This window comes from Pleurodeles waltl, chromosome 12, assembly GCF_031143425.1.
Source record: "Pleurodeles waltl isolate 20211129_DDA chromosome 12, aPleWal1.hap1.20221129, whole genome shotgun sequence".
In the NCBI taxonomy this organism is placed as follows: Eukaryota; Metazoa; Chordata; class Amphibia; order Caudata; family Salamandridae; genus Pleurodeles; species Pleurodeles waltl.
In genome coordinates this window covers 60637257-60656641 of record NC_090451.1, presented here as the reverse complement: position 1 = coordinate 60656641, position 19385 = coordinate 60637257, and the positions used below count along the sequence as shown (strand labels likewise).

General features: G+C 43.8%; 1 protein-coding gene across 7 annotated transcripts in view; it reads right to left on the bottom strand.

Moving 5' to 3' along the window:
* Window positions 1–19385, bottom strand: part of PTPRS (protein tyrosine phosphatase receptor type S) — a 542831-nt gene that overhangs the window by 230999 nt on the left and 292447 nt on the right. For all 7 annotated transcript variants that reach the window (XM_069215972.1, XM_069215973.1, XM_069215971.1 and 4 more), the window contains exons 6-9: window positions 16518–16628; window positions 5379–5648; window positions 1472–2053; window positions 143–276 (exon numbers count right to left, since the gene is read on the bottom strand). In XM_069215972.1, the coding sequence (XP_069072073.1) occupies window positions 143–276; window positions 1472–2053; window positions 5379–5648; window positions 16518–16628 (1097 nt within the window). The remainder of the gene's footprint in view (window positions 1–142; window positions 277–1471; window positions 2054–5378; window positions 5649–16517; window positions 16629–19385) is intronic.

The window sequence follows — 19385 nt, the reverse complement described above, 5'->3', positions numbered from 1 at the left end:
CCACCTTCACTGTCACTCCTACATGCCCCTTTCACCATCTCACACATTTATGCTTCCACTTTCCCAGCTTCGCCACTTACTTGCCATGCCACATAGCGCTTTCTGTCCCCTCTCAAACTTTCCTAAGCCTCAGAGCGCTTACCTCCTTGCCATGTAGTCCTTCCTTGTAGTACAGTTCGTATGAAATGACGCTTTCCTGCCGGGGTGGGCTCCAGGTCAGCATGATGCTCGTCTCGGTTTTAGCTTCTGCCCTGAAGTTCATTGGTTGACCAGGAACTGATATTGTGATAAAGATAAATTGGGGAAGAAGAGAGTAACCGATTCAGAAAGCAAGTACCAGCGGCTCTGATGGGATAAAGGGGAAAATGCACCCCCAGGCAGTCAGCAACCTCCAAGAAGGCAATTTGTGGGTGCTTTATGGCACGAGGCGCGCTGCCTCTTTAAGACGCTCAATTGGGTAAAAGAAATTGTGTGTGAACCTGACACAGAACTGCACAAGACACTGAAACCATCAGCAACTATGAACCAGAATCGTATGTTGTATGGTAAAGATGTCCATTTTAAGGTGTTGGGTTGAAGGTATGGAAAGAGGAGGAGGCTATGCCAGTTTTGTACTGCTTATACAGAGTGGCATTGCGAAACCACACGTCAAGTGTCAGCTGCTCACTGTAAGAAGAGTGACCATAAAGAACTATCACCCTATAACTAGAATTGGCATTTCTTCAACTTAAGAGTAATGGAAAGGAAAGTGAGAACAAATTAGACACTCTGGCAAACCAAAGAATAAACAAATTTACAAATCCACTTTAATACGGTTTGGTGCCGACTCTCGTGATTGATAATAGATTTGCAATGAGTGCAGGTGAGTATATTTCAGAGAGCACTATTCCTAAATCAGAGAGCTTGAAGCAGAGGAACAATCATGTATAGATACTCAAGGTGCCCTCTAAATCAGATTGGCTTGAGCACACATTTTCACCAGAGTTGATGGAGTCTTAAACCTCTGGAGTCAGTGTCTTTATGCATCTCTAATGACAAAAAGTCAAAAGCCGCAAAAGTTATCTACACGTTAACATAGTTCACAAAACTCGTTTTACCATCTTCCTCGTACACTTAAAGTAAGGTTTGTCCTGAACGAAACCATGGAAGGTTTAGAAGTGAGGTGCCTGCACAATACTTTCTGCTTCAAACCACATATTAGGCACATGAGGCATATATTAGCAGGGACTACTTGAGCATACTTACAGACAGGCATGTTCAAACAGGCACAGCAAAAAGCATCAGCTTATAGTCAAGTTTTAGCAGAAATATGATTGTGTTATCCACCCTAACTTTCTCAGGTGGATTCAGTACTGGCAGACAGAATCATCACCACCCTTATTTTGCTTAAAGCAACTGTGTGCATGTTTTTGCTGCCTGGCATCTGCCTAACCCGCAGCATAAGCCTCCCTCCAGCCTGATCAAGACTCACCTCCCTGCTGTGTCTTGATCTGCATAGGCTCCGAGAGTGGTCCATCTCCTACAGACGTGTAGGCTAAAACTCGGACTGTGTAGGTCTCGTCTTCTCGTAGGCTCTTCACTGTCGTCAGATGGCTTCCCTCTACTATGTACTTCTGCCAGTCATTAACAGGCTTGTCGGGTTCCATGGTGAAATAGACTCTGTAGCCTCGAATTTGCCCGTTGGGCTCCACCGGCTCTTCCCAATGAATGATCATGGTTGAGGGGCCCAGCATTCGTGCCTGGACATTGCGCGGGGCACTGGCTGGTGCCTGCTCGCCTGTGCGGGCTTCTACAGTCTCACTGGGTGGTCCCTGGCCGATTGAGTTGACTGCAGACACCCAGATCTCATACTCTGAGTTGGGACTCAATCCTCCAATGCTGTAGCGAGTGGTGGTTATGTCCTCCATGATCTGGTATGGCCCTTCTTGACTCTTCGACTTGTACTCTATCACATAATATGACACGGGGTCGGGATTGCCAGAGTCCCAGGTGACAGTGATACTGGTGGCTGTGGTCTCCGTCACCACAGGCTTACCGGGAGCTTTGGGGAGTGCTGAGAAACAGAAAAACATTTATAATTGAATAGCTAAATTCCAACACTATCTGATAGTAACGTGTTCACACAGCATTTTCTACCATTCCGTTTTGCAGCTCTGTAAACAGCAGGTGCTACTATTACCAGTTTTAAGGGGCTCTGCCTATTGACCTACGAAGGATCGTGGGTTCTGTCAATCCTATCAGGATTCAGACTTGTGACCCTCATTTCACCCACAGTTGGCAATGGGTGTTTAACTCAATAAGACAGTGGTTTCCAACCTTTTGACTTCTGTGTACCCCCTCTTTATCATTACTGGACCCTCACTGAATCATTATTGGAATCTGGGGGACCCCTTCCCCCACTGAGCCATTACTGAAAGCTGGGAACCTAATCTGTTCATATTTAATTTTCTGAGCAGTCACGGACCCCCTGAAGCAGCTTTGCGGACCCCCAGGGGTCCCCGGACCACAGGTTGGGAACCACTGCACTAAGACATCTTGTAACAAATGTTTACTAGAGTGAGGTTTTGACAAAAACTGGCTATCCCTGCATCTTTAAATGGGGATGAAAACATAGGTTAAGTGTCCATATACACAATTATTTATTGTATTTGTTAATTGCTTAATCATTAACTGGTGAACACAAATTTGCTAGATACATGCAATCTCTGCCAGCGGTCTTTCGCAACAAAAAAACATGACCTCAAAAGTCACCAAACCTACAACTCCATTAAACACAATTGGTACCTATTTATTTATTACAGGAACTTAAACCTGTAGAAGTGGAACTAAATGCTCAAAAAGAAACCCTATGGTACCTCTTACTGCTCTCGTGGACCACCAGTGTTTGCACCATGTCCCAGCTTTCTCATTCATACATCTACAATTCTGCTTCATAAACAGCACAGGTCCCAGTGCCCAGCAACTTAAGGGCTCTTCCTGTGTTTCCACTTCTACTGTTCATCCATTGTCTTCCTTGCTACCCTTGAGCCCCTCGGCCCTGCCATTCCCATCCTCTTCTGGCAGTTTCACGCTTGTGAACCGTCTCACTTTCTAGTTGCGGATATTGATATTGCTGTGATGCAATCCATGCACCATGCAGAAGCAGCCGCCACAAACACTTCCCGATTCTGTAACCTCAGCTTAATACCTCTTGTCTCCAGGTTGATTCTCCTCCAAGTGTACCCACCATCCAAACTGTGCAAGCGTTGCATTTTTTATTCTCTGCCAGACACTTTATAAATTATGAACGAAGAAAAATAAGAATGCTGAAGGATGCGAGGCCTGCTCAGCATTGTGTTTTCACATCAGACACAAGAGCGCCCACTCAGAACCAAGGGATACTGAACAAACCAGGATCTGATACCAGATTTCCAAGCAGTTCACTTCACTTACACTGGTTTGAAAAGAGACAGTCATAGCTCATGCACGTGTTAAAACTACACAGGCTCTTTTCAGACACATCGCCACCAACCAATGCTTTGGTTTGGTTTTCCAAATGGCCATCTTGTGAGTGATGTCATAATAAGTCACAAACCCCAAGCAGACTTCCTAAAGCAAGAGAGCTATTCTGGAAACCGAACTGGGTGATTAGGGATTTTGGAAATACAATCAGACAACATCAAACAGAGGAACATTATAGAACCCCTATTATCGTAAATGCATGACTGGGGAGAGAGTACTAGGCACCATCAAAAATACTGACAATGTGAAATTCTGATTATCAGTGGTGGTTGGGGATGAGGGGTTGATTAACCAAAGGGGCATTCTGCCATCCTTGTAGATGGCGACGCTAGCTAGTAGTTAAGGAGAAGCACCTGCGTTTCATGGCATATCAAGCTGAAAAAAATAAGGTGTTAGAATGCTCAGAGTTCCTGGTCTCTGTCTTTAGTATGAGCCAGAACCACCATAAGGAACCAGCCAAGTGACCAAAGGCTCGGGATAGATGTAGAAACCAATTCTTGTTTGTGGGACCAAACCACATAACACACAACAAACGAAGAGCTTCTGGAACTCCAACTTTATCCCAACATAAGAAGAAATGTATCTGTGTGAAAACACCTGAGTAATCCAGGGATTAGTGGATTCAGTATCGAGACTAGCTCTCTTTCTGAGGAATCACATGAAACATAGTGCGATAACATTTGTCACTTTCTCAGTCCCCAGTGCTCTAAATTAGCCATGTGGTAGTAAGTATCGGCTCAATAAAAATAGCAAATAGAAAATGCTAGATAGACAATTAAATTAACGTACACCATTAGTTCTTGAAACTGAAACAGTAATCTACCATTTAAATAACGAGGCAGCAGTGATCTGGTAGGTCTTCTATCTTTTGGGTTTTGTGGGTTTTTCGGTTATATGAAGAAAAGGGATAGATGTAGTCTTTGTTTGTTTTATCTCTATTTCCCACCCAGTCTAACCTAAAAGCAAGCCAAGAGTAAGCAGACCCTAGCTAGAATAACAACAGCCCAAAAGGAATGCCAGTTAAACATTAAACTCTGGAGCTCACACACATTTCACACGTCAATATTATGTAGATATCGCAGAATGAGGTCTAACAATGCTTCCACTACACCAATACATACTGTACCCAAAATTAATATAGATCTCATGAAGCCCTAAGGATATTGACTGTAAATTCTGAAACCTGTCAAGATCATTTTAATTGACCTAGATTTTAAAGAACCCAAGAGATTTTGTGACAAAAACATTTGAAGCCAAGGGTATTATTTGTCTACCTATGTGAACTACGGCAAATGGTTCAGGCCTGTGAATCTCTGCAAGACCCATTGCTAGAGAACATTGGAATATCATGTTGTAATGCAGAGGGCAGCATCTTATAATGGCGTATTCATGTACGTGAGGAAGACTATATACTCATAGAAACATGCACAAATTGGGACATAAATCAACAATAGCGGGTGTCAAAGAAAGCACTTTTGGAATCAAATTCCTTTGCCTGGCTTGCAAAAGCTGTGCCATTTTTCCTTTTATGTTTTGTGGATAGGTCAGTGTTTCTGTATTTTACATCAGAGCAATTGCAATATCTAAAGCAGACAGAACTTTGGTAACAAAACGATGTTATCACTTATGTTACCACACGACAATATGATTATTAGTGCTCCGAGATCATGAAAGATTCAAAGATGAAGTTTGGCCACCGTTACTAAAGTAACATATTGTGTCACCCAACCTCCCTCTAGAAACATTGCCAAATTTCCTGCTGTTTGAACAAATGCACACACTTCTGGTGGCCTTAGGCATTAGCATGGGAATTTCAAGGGGCGAGCTGACACTAGATTAATTCCTCTTCATATTACTCCAGCCCTGTCTGCACTTACATTTCACTGTGATTTGTGCCACAGAGTCGATAACACCGAGGCTGGACATGGCGACACAGGTGTAGTTAGCAGACTCTTTGATATTGGTCAGTTCTAGCACATTGCGCCCCACGGGCATGTCGTCTTCAGGTGTCAGTTCTTCCTGCCCCATCATCCACTTCACGTAGGGCATTGGTGAGCCAACTGCCACGCATGTGATGTTCACGCTACCACCCGGCATGATCTCATGGCTGACTGGTAGGATGGAGAAGCGGGGCGCCACTCGGCGGACTGTGGAAGAAAGGCAAAGAGGGTAATAAAAAAAACACAGAGCGGACGGGTGAAATAAACCAAAAGAAAAAAAGGAAAAAAAACAAAAAAAAAATACAGAATCTGCAAAAAGTTTAAATTAAAAACAAATTAACAAAAAATAATTTTAAAGAAATGTACTTCACAAACAATATAAACTGGAAATAGAAAGACATTAAAGCTGAAATTCATAGCAACAGGTCTCCAGTAGTCAGGAGGTAGGCCCATCACAGCACAGATAATACACAAAAATATATTAGCTATTTCTCATCTTCAAAGACATTTCACATATCAGATGAAAAACAAAATGTGGCCCCTCGTTTCCTACCCCTCTGTCCGAGTTCCTGGGGCCCCCTAACTGGGTGGCTTAAGGATGGGAAGACAGCAAATGTGATAGGGACCATTCTCTGGGTAGAGAAAGGGACCCTGTACCTCTGGATAGAACATTTACGATAAGGGTTCAGCTATGCAGTTTGACATGGGTCAAAGGGTAAAAGAAAAGAGGAGGAGCAAAGTGAAGTCAATGAGGAGTGAATACTGCGTAGGAGCTACTGGCCAAGGAGAAGGAACGAAGGAACTCCTAGAGGGCCCTCACATTGCCCGCGCCCCAGAATCTCAACAGATGGGGAGATCTTGGTGGACAATGCCTAATTCTTCCCTTCTCCAGGGCCCGCTAACAGTAGGTGGGAGACAGAAGCAGAGCGGCGGGAGAGGATGGTTGATGGAAGCAGTCAAGGTGGTGTAGGGAGCAGCAGGAGATTGGAAGAGGGGAGAGAAATTAAGTAGCCAAGAGTTTTAAGCATAATTTGAACAGGAGCCCTCTAGAGACGCTCTACCGGCCGGGAGCATAAAAATAAAAATTTAAAAGATGAGAAACGCTAATGACATTTTTGTGGTTTTCGGGTGTAGAAACCCAACGAAGCCTCTTTTTGATCTGACACCATTCGATCGGTAGATGCAGCTCTCAGAGTAACAGACATCATGCAAAAACAGGGTTAAAAAAGAAAGAGAAAGTGAGAAAGAGAGAGAGAGACAAGAGAGGGGAGACCAATGCAAAGGAACATAACCCATGGGCCACTAGCAAATGCCCAAGTGAATTTCAGAGATAGAGGAAGAGACAAAAGAGAGACAGAGAGCGAGGGGAGGGGTTGGGAAGGGGCCCACTTTAATGCTGCATACTTTGTGTCGCGGATGTGATCAAATGCGGGGCTTGGGCAAAATGGGGGGCACATGGTCACATCTCAGCCCTGACAGGACAAGAAACAGAGTCATCACTGCTGAGAACTAACAAGACACATTCACAGACGGGACACCTAGGAAAATCTTAGTGCCATGTTCTCAGCATCTCCTGAGCTCAAGGTGGATGCAGCTTCCAGACCTGACGGTAGAACATGAGCAAAGGGAGAGAAAGGGGGGACGTGGTGACGTGGAAGGAATCTTACAGTGATGCGCACTCCTGAAAACACCTTTTTGAAAGCTGAAGACAGATTTTCCCCAGAGACGTGCCAAGATCATCACTAGAACCAGGTGGTCTCCATTCCCCAGGAGGAGTGGCTTTATGCACAATTTTCCCGCAGGCTCTGCAGGGCGGGTACGATCAACCACAGCCAAGACCATAACAGAGCTTTCTTGAGTATCTTCTTGTGTTGGGGTGGTAGGCATTTTAGAGCCTGCAGTGTTAAATACAGTGAAAGACGTGGCCTGTCTCAGTTTGTACAAATGTTGGAGCTGCCATCATCGCCCTATACTGTTAGAAGCCAGGAGGGTTTTCTTAGTTTTTGGGATAAGGCATTTTTTGGTTTGTCCGGGTTACAGGCACAGAAGGTTTTGAAGATTGGGCGAGGATCAGGAAGAATATACGTTTTTCAGTCCGTGCCATGTCAGGGAGACAGACTGCCTTAGTCTGTCGTGGTGACAAGTAGAGCAGAGTTCTCCGTCTGGGCTAGTTACAGAAAGAGAGAGTTCATGAGGTTGGACTTGGACAAGTTTCAGGGAGGAAGACCACTGACAGAGGGAAGGTCTTCCCTCAGCCTCTGAGTAAGACATTGAAGTCTTACTCTGTACTAAATAACCGAAGTTCATGCTTCAATAGGTTCAGCCTGTAAGGCGATGGTACTGTGATAGCACTAAACCAATGTCCACCCAGGTAAAGGTACCTCTAATCTTGGACAGGCTTTTTCCAACACCTTCACTCGCCTCAGGGCCTGAGATTTGGCCAGCCCTTGCCACAGTTAAATCACTACAGTGGTATTTGGCAAGCCACGGGCTTAAATGCTCTTTGTTAAATGTCACCCTCAGAGGGCGGCAAGCACAGCAACGGTCCAGATAATTACCCATGGATCAGCCCATTAGTCTGGGCCAGCCACAATGATTCCGGCAGGAACCTGCTGGACTCCCCAGCCAGTTCTGGCCTGTAGACTTTGCCTTCCCACCCACCAAACCATGGACCTTTCAGAGGGCAACTTCACTGCAACATTCCAGAATACACTAAGGACACGATGGAGAGACAGTAAAGAGGCACAGTGGCATGCAGACAAACCAAGGAAAAGGGGGTGGGTGGGGTGAGTCTTCTGAGGGGGGCTGATATGTCACTTTTTGGGGGGTGAAGAGGAGAAATGGGGGAACATAGACTGACGGACTAATTCCAGTCAGCAAACAGCATTAACAGCGACAAACTCCAGCGTGTGATGCAAACACTGTGTTGTCATGGAAACAGGGGAAGACGGAAAATCCAACTGAATTAAGTAAAAAATACATAAGCCAAAAGAAACTCAATACACACAGAAGGGGTCTGAACGCCTAATGTTGGAGTATGACGGAGAGTTGTTTAATTTGTATTGGTTTGGGCACAGGACGGGTGATGTGAACTTTTGTTTTAAAATGGCTGAAGACACTCACAGGAGACAAGTCGTGTTTTAGGCATGGCAAGTTAGAGTTATTTTCATTATTAATGGCAAAGTGTATGGGGACAGAATAAATGGTTGTTGTGAATGAAGAGGTTCAGGTCACAGGGGAAGCGACCCTACTGATTTGCATGTTTGTCCAGGAGCATTAACATCCCAAACAAGTTGGGTACCTCGTAGTTGAGTCGCCATTGCAATCCCAGGGGAACACAGCGCCTTAACTTAGATGAACTCAGAAAGTGGTTGTCTGTGCCTATTTCAGAGGGGCCCATGACACTGTAGACAGGTTGCAGACCCCATTCTGTAAACGTCCCTGCCTAGTTTTAGGATTAAAAGTCAGGAGCTGGTCTGGAACTCTGCTCGGGACTTTCCAGGCATGAAAGGTCAGGTTTAGTGGAGAAACCAAAAAAAAATAAAAAATGAAAGGAAGCCGGATCAAAAGCTTGGTTAACCAGGATTAAACGGGAGTTTATTCATCATTAACCATAGAAGACTACACATATCTGGAGGTTTGTCTATGTAATAAAGAGATGAAGAGGGTAAAACAAAAATTGACATATGAGGAAACTGGTGTACCGGGGTGAAGTAGGCACTTCAAATTGAAGAATTCTACAGAAGGAGAGCAAAGAAAAGAACACAGAAGAACTAGAAAGATATGAAGTATGGGACGGGTGAAGTGCTGTAAAAAAACATAATTATAAAGAGATAACTTTAAAAAAAAAAAAAAAAAGATAAGACAACCACGAAGTTTGAGGCAGAAAGAGAAAAAGTTAGGAGACTCTCTACCAGGGACACCTCTACTAGATCGCCCCAAGGGTCAGTGTGGCTATCCATGTGCACCGCGCACCAGGAGGTAGTACTGGACTTGTCCAGGAGTAGAGAGTACACAGCAGGCCCGCTGCAAAAACGCACACCCCTGGGAGGTCCACGCCAAGGGAAAGATGGGCAGGCCTTGTTCCTGCGAGTGTCATCACCTTTTTAAAGAGCATTAAAAGAGAATCGGATTCATGTGTAGACAAGTAGTCAAGAAAAAGTAACAGGATGATGATCCTGGACATTTCAAACCCCGATTCACAGAAATTGAACCAAATGAAATATGGTCAAGGAAATAAAATATATATATATAAAATCTACTGAACCACAAAACTGAAATAAAATAGTAAAGTGATGTGGATATTGGAAAGCGGCAAAACGGAAGAAGATGAGGTCATCGCTCCAACGCTGAGCAAGTGGCTGCCACAGGTGAGGCAAGAGAAAAGAAGGCAGGCGCCATCTTGGGGCATGTAGGAAGGAAAGGGAGGAGTCATTCCGTCTTACTCCAAAACAAGGATGGGAATTGGGAAGTGGGTGACGGGAGGGGTGCAAAAACAATGAGCGGCCTCAATATTATTAGTGAAGCTTAGATTACACCTGCCAATGTCACATTTGGTAACCCACCTAGCAAAAAGAGCTGGAGTCTCATTAATGTGAAGAAAATCATGCAAATTATCACTAGCCGCACCCCCTTTATTATTCACAGCGGTGACCCCCACATTCAGTTTTTGGCTGATTACAAAAGGTTGCTTTTACCACTATAAATTGAGTGGATGCAAACAAGCATTTACACTGTATATTGCCAGGCTAACAGGAGTTTCTTGGCCTTTTCTAGGGTTGATGCATTTGGCTGTTTCTGACCTTCAGGCACACTATTTCCCCTTGTGCCAAACTATCTGCTAGGCCTCCCAGGTGTTCCTTCTAAAAGCCCCGACCCAACCAGACCCGGTGCCCAGAGGTCCTGGACCTGCGCAAAGAGTGACCTCTGAACATGCAGCAGGCCAATACCTTGACTTAGGTGCTTTTGGCTTAAATTTATTGTTTGACGAGGTGTAATCTAACTTTTCCACCTAACACAAAGATCAGCGATGCTGGGGTGAGAGAGAGACAGGCAGGCAGGCGGGCGGGCATATAGGCATGCAAGCAGGCAGGCTTCTCTAGATCGGCACAGCTCTGTGTTCCTGCCCAATGACTTTAGCCCTTTGTTCCTTTGGGCGATAACACCAATGCTGGACAGTAGCAGTTCAGCCTTTCCAAATTTCTCCAAGTAGGATACCAGAGACTCACAGATAGAACAATCAGGTGCAGTTTACTGAGAAGAAGCCAAAAATATGTAGGTATATGCATGCATTTATTCCAACTGCAACATGACCGTTTCCCCACATGATTCCCTAAAATGGGTTGCTTTCAATGCCAGAGCTGTCACGGCTCATTGGACAGTAATCAACCTGTTCACTGGCATCATTTAAAGGTATGAAGCTATATTGATTCAGGTGTAAAAAACAAAAGCTAATTTTCTTCTTAATTTCTGTCCCATTCCTACATGAGTGCACAGTCCAGTCCCAACACCCACTAATATTAAGTCATATGCTGGTCTGTGTCCTGTAAACGCTTCACCATAGAAGTCGGACACAACGGACACCAATGGATAACATTCCTCTAGACGAGGCCAGAGCTCTAAACCAACATCAAAGCAATAAATGTGAACAGCTCTCAGTGGCCTAAATTGGAATGATTGGGGACAGTGTGCATAACTCAGCTCATGCTGTTGTGACAGACGTGCACATATCTACCACCACAAAAACTTTCAGCTGGCAAGTCCCCCTCTTTTACAGGCCCCTTTGGCTGATTTTAGGTTAATCCCATCACTTGGTCCCAGAGATCTATCGATTTTGGTACACAACTCTGTCGGGGTCCACAGAGAAGGGGAGATTGGAGTGATCCCATGCTATAAATGGATATGTCCTGGTGTCTGGAAGCCAGACTGTCCTGCTAAAAAGCTGCAGTGTAAAGGGCACGCGCTTCATGGGTTGGGTAATCTTAGGGACTACCAGCAGAAATGACATGTTCTTTCTTCAGACACTCTCCAGCAGCTGTGAGCTTTCTGCAGAGGTAGATCACTGACAAAAGACACTACAGCTTCCAAGTCGCCCTGGCTTTCCACCTACTAAGAATATAATCCAATTGGGCAGGAACACAGGCTTTTAGGAAATAAATTTATTCAACACTAGTACACTACAACACAGCAAAATCCATCAACAGAACAAAACAAAAGAACAAAAAAACAACAAGAAATTCCAACAAAATAATTAACGAAAACTAAAAATAAGTTTAAGAAACATCAGAAAAACAACAAATGTCATGCAAAATAATTACATTCTCCCATCATGCATCAGGCTCAATGTCCGAGCACCAAGTTACCATGACGACGAAAGTGCAAAACCCAGCAACATTACCAAAGGATGCAGAGAGAAAGGTTTCCGCAGTGCAACACATTCTCATTATCAAAAGGAACCGCCAAAAGCGGATCACGCCACGTAAAGAGGCCTCGGATTTTCGTTTTTTTTTTTTTTTAAACGAATGTAAAAATGTGGGTAAATAAAGTAAAAAAGAAAAAAAACACACCAACCTTCTCGAAGCTCTGAGGGATGTTAAGGGGGTTTGATGCGGAACACAATGACATGAGGAAGAGAAAAAATAGGGGAAACACAGAGAGAGTAAAAAAAGGCCATCTCAAGGCTGCAGTCGGCTGCAAAGCGATTCTTGAACTCGGTAACATTGAAAGTAAAGAGACAGCAACCATCTTTCTTTTCAATCTCGTTATATCCTTCTTAAAACCCTCCCCACCCCACTTGTATAACCACCCAACAGACCTCCCCTACCACACCAATGCACCCAATCAATACAAAAAACAACAAAACTTTCTGTGTCAGTCACGAGGTATCTGTGCAGGTGTCCATGCTATCCACACAGCCCCAACCTGCTGGACTCACCTCAGGCAGTGGTGTTGTTGCCCCTTGACACCAGCCCCTGTGCCTTACCTCAGCAAGCGAGGGACTACCCCGTTACAGGTCTCTTGTCCCCACCCACCTTGGTGAGGAAGTGCTCGAAGGATAACTTGTATGTTAATATAGCTTTTACCTTAAATTGGAGGCAGGTGTTCCACTCTACACCAACCCCATGCCATCCCTCAAGAAACACAAACACTCTCCACAAGGCAGGGTATTCATCGTTGAAGACATCTTATGTGGGATTCTTCTCCAGTCCTCAAACTTTGACTGAACTCTGGACACATACACTGCACATGTCCCCGGGCCTGCACCAAGTGCACGCCTTTGAAAAATTGCATATATACATGTCTAGGCTTTAGGATGTGGGAGAAGGACATGTGTATGCCAATACCTGTGTATGTAAACTGCAAATGTATTGCAATCAGCTTCAGAAAATTTGACAGGGTGGAATTAATCATAATTAAGCCCATCAAAACACAGAAGAGTGACCTTTCTGAAATCTCTTCAGAGGACATAACCCCAGCAGGCTAATTAAAAAACTTATATGACAAAAGGTGTTTTAATTGTGGCTTAAAAATGTAATACATAAATCTGTTGCCCTTTGAAAGTTTGAGGTGTGGTCTCACCTGACAAGGTGACCAAGTTGTGTCGGATCTGGTAGAAGAGATAGTTCACATTGTGTTGTTGGCTCAAATGATTCTTGAAACATTGTGTCACACATGTTTAATTTAAAAAAATAAAAAAAACTTTAGTTAACAAAGTAATTGATTCTTTTTGATAATACACAACCCACGTGTTCCACATTTTTTTTTACTTGTAAACAGAGAACTTCGCGTGCCCTTTTAAACTCTGGACCTGTTAGCTTGGTTGTCTCTTCTACCTGCCTAGATGGGTGGTTGAATGAAGCTATTTCCTTTGTATAGCACAGGTGAGTACCCAGTTGAGCAGCAAGAGGGGACAGATATAGTTAAGATATTGTCTAGTTCGAAGGACATACACAATTTCAATTTCCTAGCAAAGGAAATGCAGTTAATGCTGCACCATGGCCTTGGCTTACACTGGCTTCACTATACTCTAATCCTTGCTTGGTTTTGCATTTTGACTCTAGGTCACGTGATGCTACAGCTGTGCAGTATTGTGGACAATATGCATCATACCTTGTGAGTATGCATCATGCATTGTGAGTATTCATTGTGCACTTATCATTTTCATTTGTTTGCTTTTCCTTCAGTCGTGAGCGTTGACACTTGCAACTTGTTTTTCACTCTTGCTGTCTTTTCCCACTGTATCCAGACCCAATCGCCCCATGTTAAACAAAAGGAATGCTGGTTGTTCACGTGAAGTTGCATCCCAAAACCACCTGAATGTGTCTTAGAACACCCACGTATGTTTCGTCCCACATTGGTCGTCTCCCTTTTTCAGGGTATTTACAATTCTTTATGGCTTAGCTGGTGAAGGCCTCAAGGCATGTGGAAAGCTGAAAAAGAGACTGGTAAAACGTTTGAAGAGCTGTGCAGCAATCTCATTAAAGGAACTGGGAGGAGCCTGCTAAAGAGCCTGTTCTGTGTTTAGTAATATCGTGGCTTACGGTCTATACTGATATGGAAGCATATATTGAAACAGTGAGGAGGATTTTCTATGGTTGCCGCTAATCTGGAGCATATGGAAGGGACTGATGGGCTCTTAGGTCACAATGGTAAGAAACATGTAAAGCCTGTCTGGCCTATGCGGGACATTACCCCTCTTGTCGCCTTCAACGTGTTGGCTGTCAAGACATACTGAGACAGTCTATTCGGATACACCAACTATTAATAACTAATTGTCCTTTTATGAATTGTTGATACTCTGGATAACTTTAGTAAATTGGTTCCTCTTGTTTATACACAATGATCAAACATTATTGGTGGATTTCTGTTGCCTACTGTGAATGACCGATTCGCACTCATTTTTCTTAACAGCGTTGAAGCGAGGAGGTGCATGGTGTACCCCTGGTATACCCACCAGTAGTGTCTATAAAACCGAGAAACATTGCACGACTGTTTGCGGATGTGCAACAATAAATACTTTTGTAACCTTCTTAGTACATTTCACTTAGAACAGTGGTTCCCAACCTTTTGACTTCTGTGGACCCCCACTTTACCATTACTGGATCCCAGGGACCCCCACTGAATCATTATTGGAATCCGGGCACCCACCACTGAGTCAGTACTGAAAGCTAGAGACCTAATCTGTTAATATTATTTAATTTTCTAAGCAGTCACAGACCCCATGAGGCAGCTTTGCGGACCCCCAGGGGTCCCGGAACCACTGACTTAGAAAATGAGTGAGACCGAGCGCTTCCAGGCACTTGCAGGCAGAGTAAGTCAACATTTATGCCAGTGGCTGTAAGCCTTCCTGACCCAGTTTGGGCTGCTCTCTAGTCATCTGATTTTTACTAGATTTCCAAATCTGGTAACTCTGTGCCGAAGAGGGTTCTGTAACCTGGTGGTGCAGAGAATGCTAATGTTATGACCCAGGTTTTTGATTCACATTATTTGAATCAACCCTCCATGTGGCCAAAAAAATGTAAGCTCGGGCTATGCCCTGTAATGGCAGACTACTGCTTCACCCTGTGATCACGCACACCATCCTTCGATGTGAAGAATTATGACCAAGTGTATGTTAGCAGAGAAGAGTAGTGCACAGCGAAATGCTTACTTTTGAGCACACTTTTTGTATCTAAGAGTGTGAGCCAGGTTATCAAAGCAGCATGCCCCAACCTCTCACATATATGCTTCACAAGAAATCAAAGAACAGGTTAATGGCTTTATTTTATCATGGACTGTTGGAGAATAGGTTTTTCACTATGTGAATTGGCTTCGCTCATCACCCAAGATCACAATAGGTGTATACATTGCAAAAAGCCTAGTAAACGTTCCTGTTCCAAAAAATGGGGACAGGTCAGAGACTGTCACCTGGAGCTCCATGTTAACCTGATAAAGGAAGATTTGTGGTAGACCCTCTGATACGGTAGTCATTTCCCAGTTTACTTGCTAAATCCTTAGGAAATAGCAACATAAGGGTAGAGAATGGGGTATCTTGGATTCCACCAAATACATAGAATAATTAACGCAGAGGAGTAACCATTATTGGAACCTATGTGAGACTTTTATGTACCGATAGACTTTTAAAGTTGCTTGAAGAAAAAAAAAGTCTCTTGTAACCACAAATAAACATTCAGGAGTGGTGTGTGAGTCACGTTTTATACACCACATCATAGTCTAACTGCAAAGTTGATCTTTATGAGGCATACAACCTAAAGTATCCATCACAGTCAGATTCAAGATTCCTCATTGAATTACCACCCACCTGGGTTCCACCTTCAATAGAACCAACTAGTGATTTTTCGAATTAAATATGAACTTAATGAGATGTTTGGTTAAGCCCTGAGGTAGTGACACATCATGCAACACGTTTTAGTGGAACTAATATCATGTTGAAATGTTGTAGGTGTTTAGATGAATTAAAGTGCACCCAGCCTTATTATTTGGGAACAGTCATATGTTTGACACTGTGAACTAACTACTGCTTTTAAAAACACATTTTGGAGACAGGTACAAACTAGAAGGAACACTGCTGTCTCCAAACTGCAGTCGTTCAGCCCCTTGATGAAAAGAACTGTTTGGCCCCTTTAATCTTCAGATGCAAATACTACAATTAAATTAAACACAACACTCAGTAACAGGACAGAAACGATTCCGTGCCAAGAGTGAAAACTAAGGTTTAACTCCATTTGTCTCTGTATGGCTTCTCTAATGTGCAAGACAGTATGTCACTTCGTGTTACTCATTACAGTCCATGGAGTGCGCTCCCTCCTGCCTACAGCCTGAGGAAGCAATAGACCTGTACAGACAACGAAATGGTGAGATGTTGAGAAGCTGTAGTCAGAGCAGTCCTACTTTGATCGGCACACTGTGAGTGGACTAGGTCTCTAAACTGTTTTTATTAAACCCCGCTTTGGTGACAAATTCTGAAACCCTGGTTCCACATGTTCCAAACCAGCACCAGCACTTGCTCATGCAAGGAGCAAAGGACACCAGCTGGCGTTCCGAACTTTCCCCGTGCAGAGCTGGGGCGCTCCCTACCTCTCACGTAAAGGTTAGCAGGTGATGAGTAGCGCACTCCCGCGCTGTTGCTGGACACACACTCGTACTTCCCCTGATCTGTCTCTTCACTGTTTTCGATCTGCAGAGCCCCTGTAGAGAAGTGAAGAAAAAGCAGAGCGAGAGAGAAAGAGAGAGGAACATTACCTTCTGAAAACAGATGAACCAAGTGCTCCTGAAACTCAGACACCAGAGTTCCAATTTTGTCACTGTCAACTTTGGCGACGACGTCACAGTGGTGCGCTACCAGTACCGGTTCCAAGCTGATTTGCAATTCACAGATGGCCAACCTGCTTGGCAGCACAGTTACACTCTTTCTATTGTCTAAGCTTACAAAAGAGCGCAACCATCCGATTAACTTACATTTCAATAACCCAAACCAGAGACAGTGACAGAGGTGTTGGGACTTGACCCTCATGAAAAGACTCTTACCAGCCCTGGTTGCCATGATTCGAAATGTCCTTTCAGGATCCAACCTCTGTCGCCCCCTTTAGATTTACACTGCCAAAACCCGATCCCTGTACAGATCCATTCCTCTTGGACTATTTCCTTGTAAAAATCACTAAAATGATTATGCAGGAGACCCTCAAACACTTCATAGATGAATTGGTATCCTCTTCATGAACAGAAATATGGATTCCCCACCTTACGAGAGAATTAAACTTTAGGAAACTATTCCTGGAATCCAGCTGTCACCAACCGCTACATGCATGTTTGCTCAGTAGGTCTATAAAAGAAAGTCTCATTAAAACTCGTTTGTGCATGTATTGTGGGGATTCCGAGGTTGATAACCAGGAAGCCAATATTCCTCTCCATCAGCTGATCATACCCGAGAGGGTATTGTGTAACCCATCTGATCCAGTGGTCGAAGTTCTTAACCTCAAAAGATGCACATTATCAAATTCTCACCAAGGATATATAGAAGAAGGGAACGTTGAACCTGGTGTTTGTCAAGTTCACAGTGGCTTTCCGGCACCTTTTTCTCTACCACAACAAACACAGAGCACAGGAACAAAAAGAGTAAAATGATAATAAAAGCAGAAACGAGACCAGGATCAGAAACCACAAGTAAGGGATAACGATGAGGGGTACAATTGAGAATGAGAGGTGGACTGTTTGAGTATTTGTTGTGAGTGATAGGGAGGGGATACTCTTACCTCGTATTGGAGTAGACTCTGCAATGAAAAGTAGAGAGAAGAAGTGAGAGGATTGAAAATTGGGCACCAGTTCCAGGGACCACCAGTCAAAAAAGGACCCAACCTGGTGGCTTGCTCAAGGATGTGACCTTCATCATCTTCACGGCCATCTACCTAACATCTAGTGTCACTTTTTCCTCCGCTTCCCAAGTTGCCTGGTTCGACCAGGGCTGCTTTTCACTAATTATTTTTCCAGGCCTCTTAGCTGGCCTGCCTTCATCTCAGGGTCTTTAACTCTGCGCCTTGGTTTCCTGAATCTAAGGTGCACCTTCTTTTGCCCAGTCCCAGAGGCAGGGATACTGCCAGGAATTCCCACCCTCCTCTCTGACCCTCTTTGCCCGCAGCGCCAGGATGAGTAGGGGGGGAAATCACTGAGGAACGTCTGATTTTTTTGTTCATATCCACTTCTTTCCCCTGCCCTATAATGAAAATGTCACTTACCCAGTGTACATCTGTTCGTGGCATTAGTCGCTGCAGATTCACATGTTGAGCACAGTCCGCTGCCTGGTGTTGGGCTCGGAGTATTACAAGTTGTTTTTCTTCGAAGAAGTCTTTTTTGGTCACGGGACCGAAGGACTCCTCCCTCTTCGGCTCCATTGCGCATGGGCGTCGACTCCATCTTAGATTGTTTTCCCCGCAGAGGGTGAGGCTGGAGTTGTTTGCTATAAATAGTGCCCATGCAATGGAGTGAATACGTATGTACATAAAAAGTTTATAATAATTATTTACAAATGTACAAATGTTTAAGATTTAAGATTTACTTCTAAACGGCTACAGGCTTCCCGGGGAGGCGGGAGGGCACATGTGAATCTGCAGCGACTAATGCCACGAACAGATGTACACTGGGTAAGTGACATTTTCAGTTCGATGGCATATGTTGCTGCAGATACACATGTTGAGCATAGACTATAAAGCAGTTACCTCCCCTAAAAGCGGTGGTTTAGCCTGTAGGAGTTGAAGTAGTTTGGAATAATGTTCTTAGTACAGCTTGGCCCACTGTAGCTTGTTGTGCATTTAGTACATCTACACAGTAGTGTTTAGTAAATGTATGAGGCGTAGACCAGGTTGCAGCCTTACATATTTCGCTCATAGGAATGTTTCCTAGAAAGGCCATTGTAGCACCTTTCTTTCTGGTTGAGTGTGCCTTTGGTGTAATAGGCAATTCTCTCTTGGCTTTAAGATAGCATGTTTGAATACATCTGACTATCCATCTAGCAATGCCTTGTTTAGAGATTGGATTTCCTATGTGTGGTTTTTGAAAAGCTATGAACAGTTGTTTTGTTTTCCTGATTAACTTTGTTCTGTCAATGTAGTACATTAGTGCTCTTTTGATGTCTAATGTATGTAGTGCCCTTTCAGCCACGGAATCTGGCTGTGGGAAGAACACTGGTAATTCTACTGTTTGATTTAAATGGAATGGTGAGATTACTTTTGGTAGAAATTTTGGATTTGTTCTTAGAACTATTTTATTTTTGTGTATTTGAATAAATGGTTCTTGTATGGTAAATGCCTGTATTTCACTTACTCTTCTGAGGGATGTGATTGCAATGAGAAATGCGACTTTCCACGTTAAATATTGCATTTCACAGGAATGCATGGGTTCAAAAGGTGGACCCATGAGTCTTGTTAAGACGATGTTAAGGTTCCATGAAGG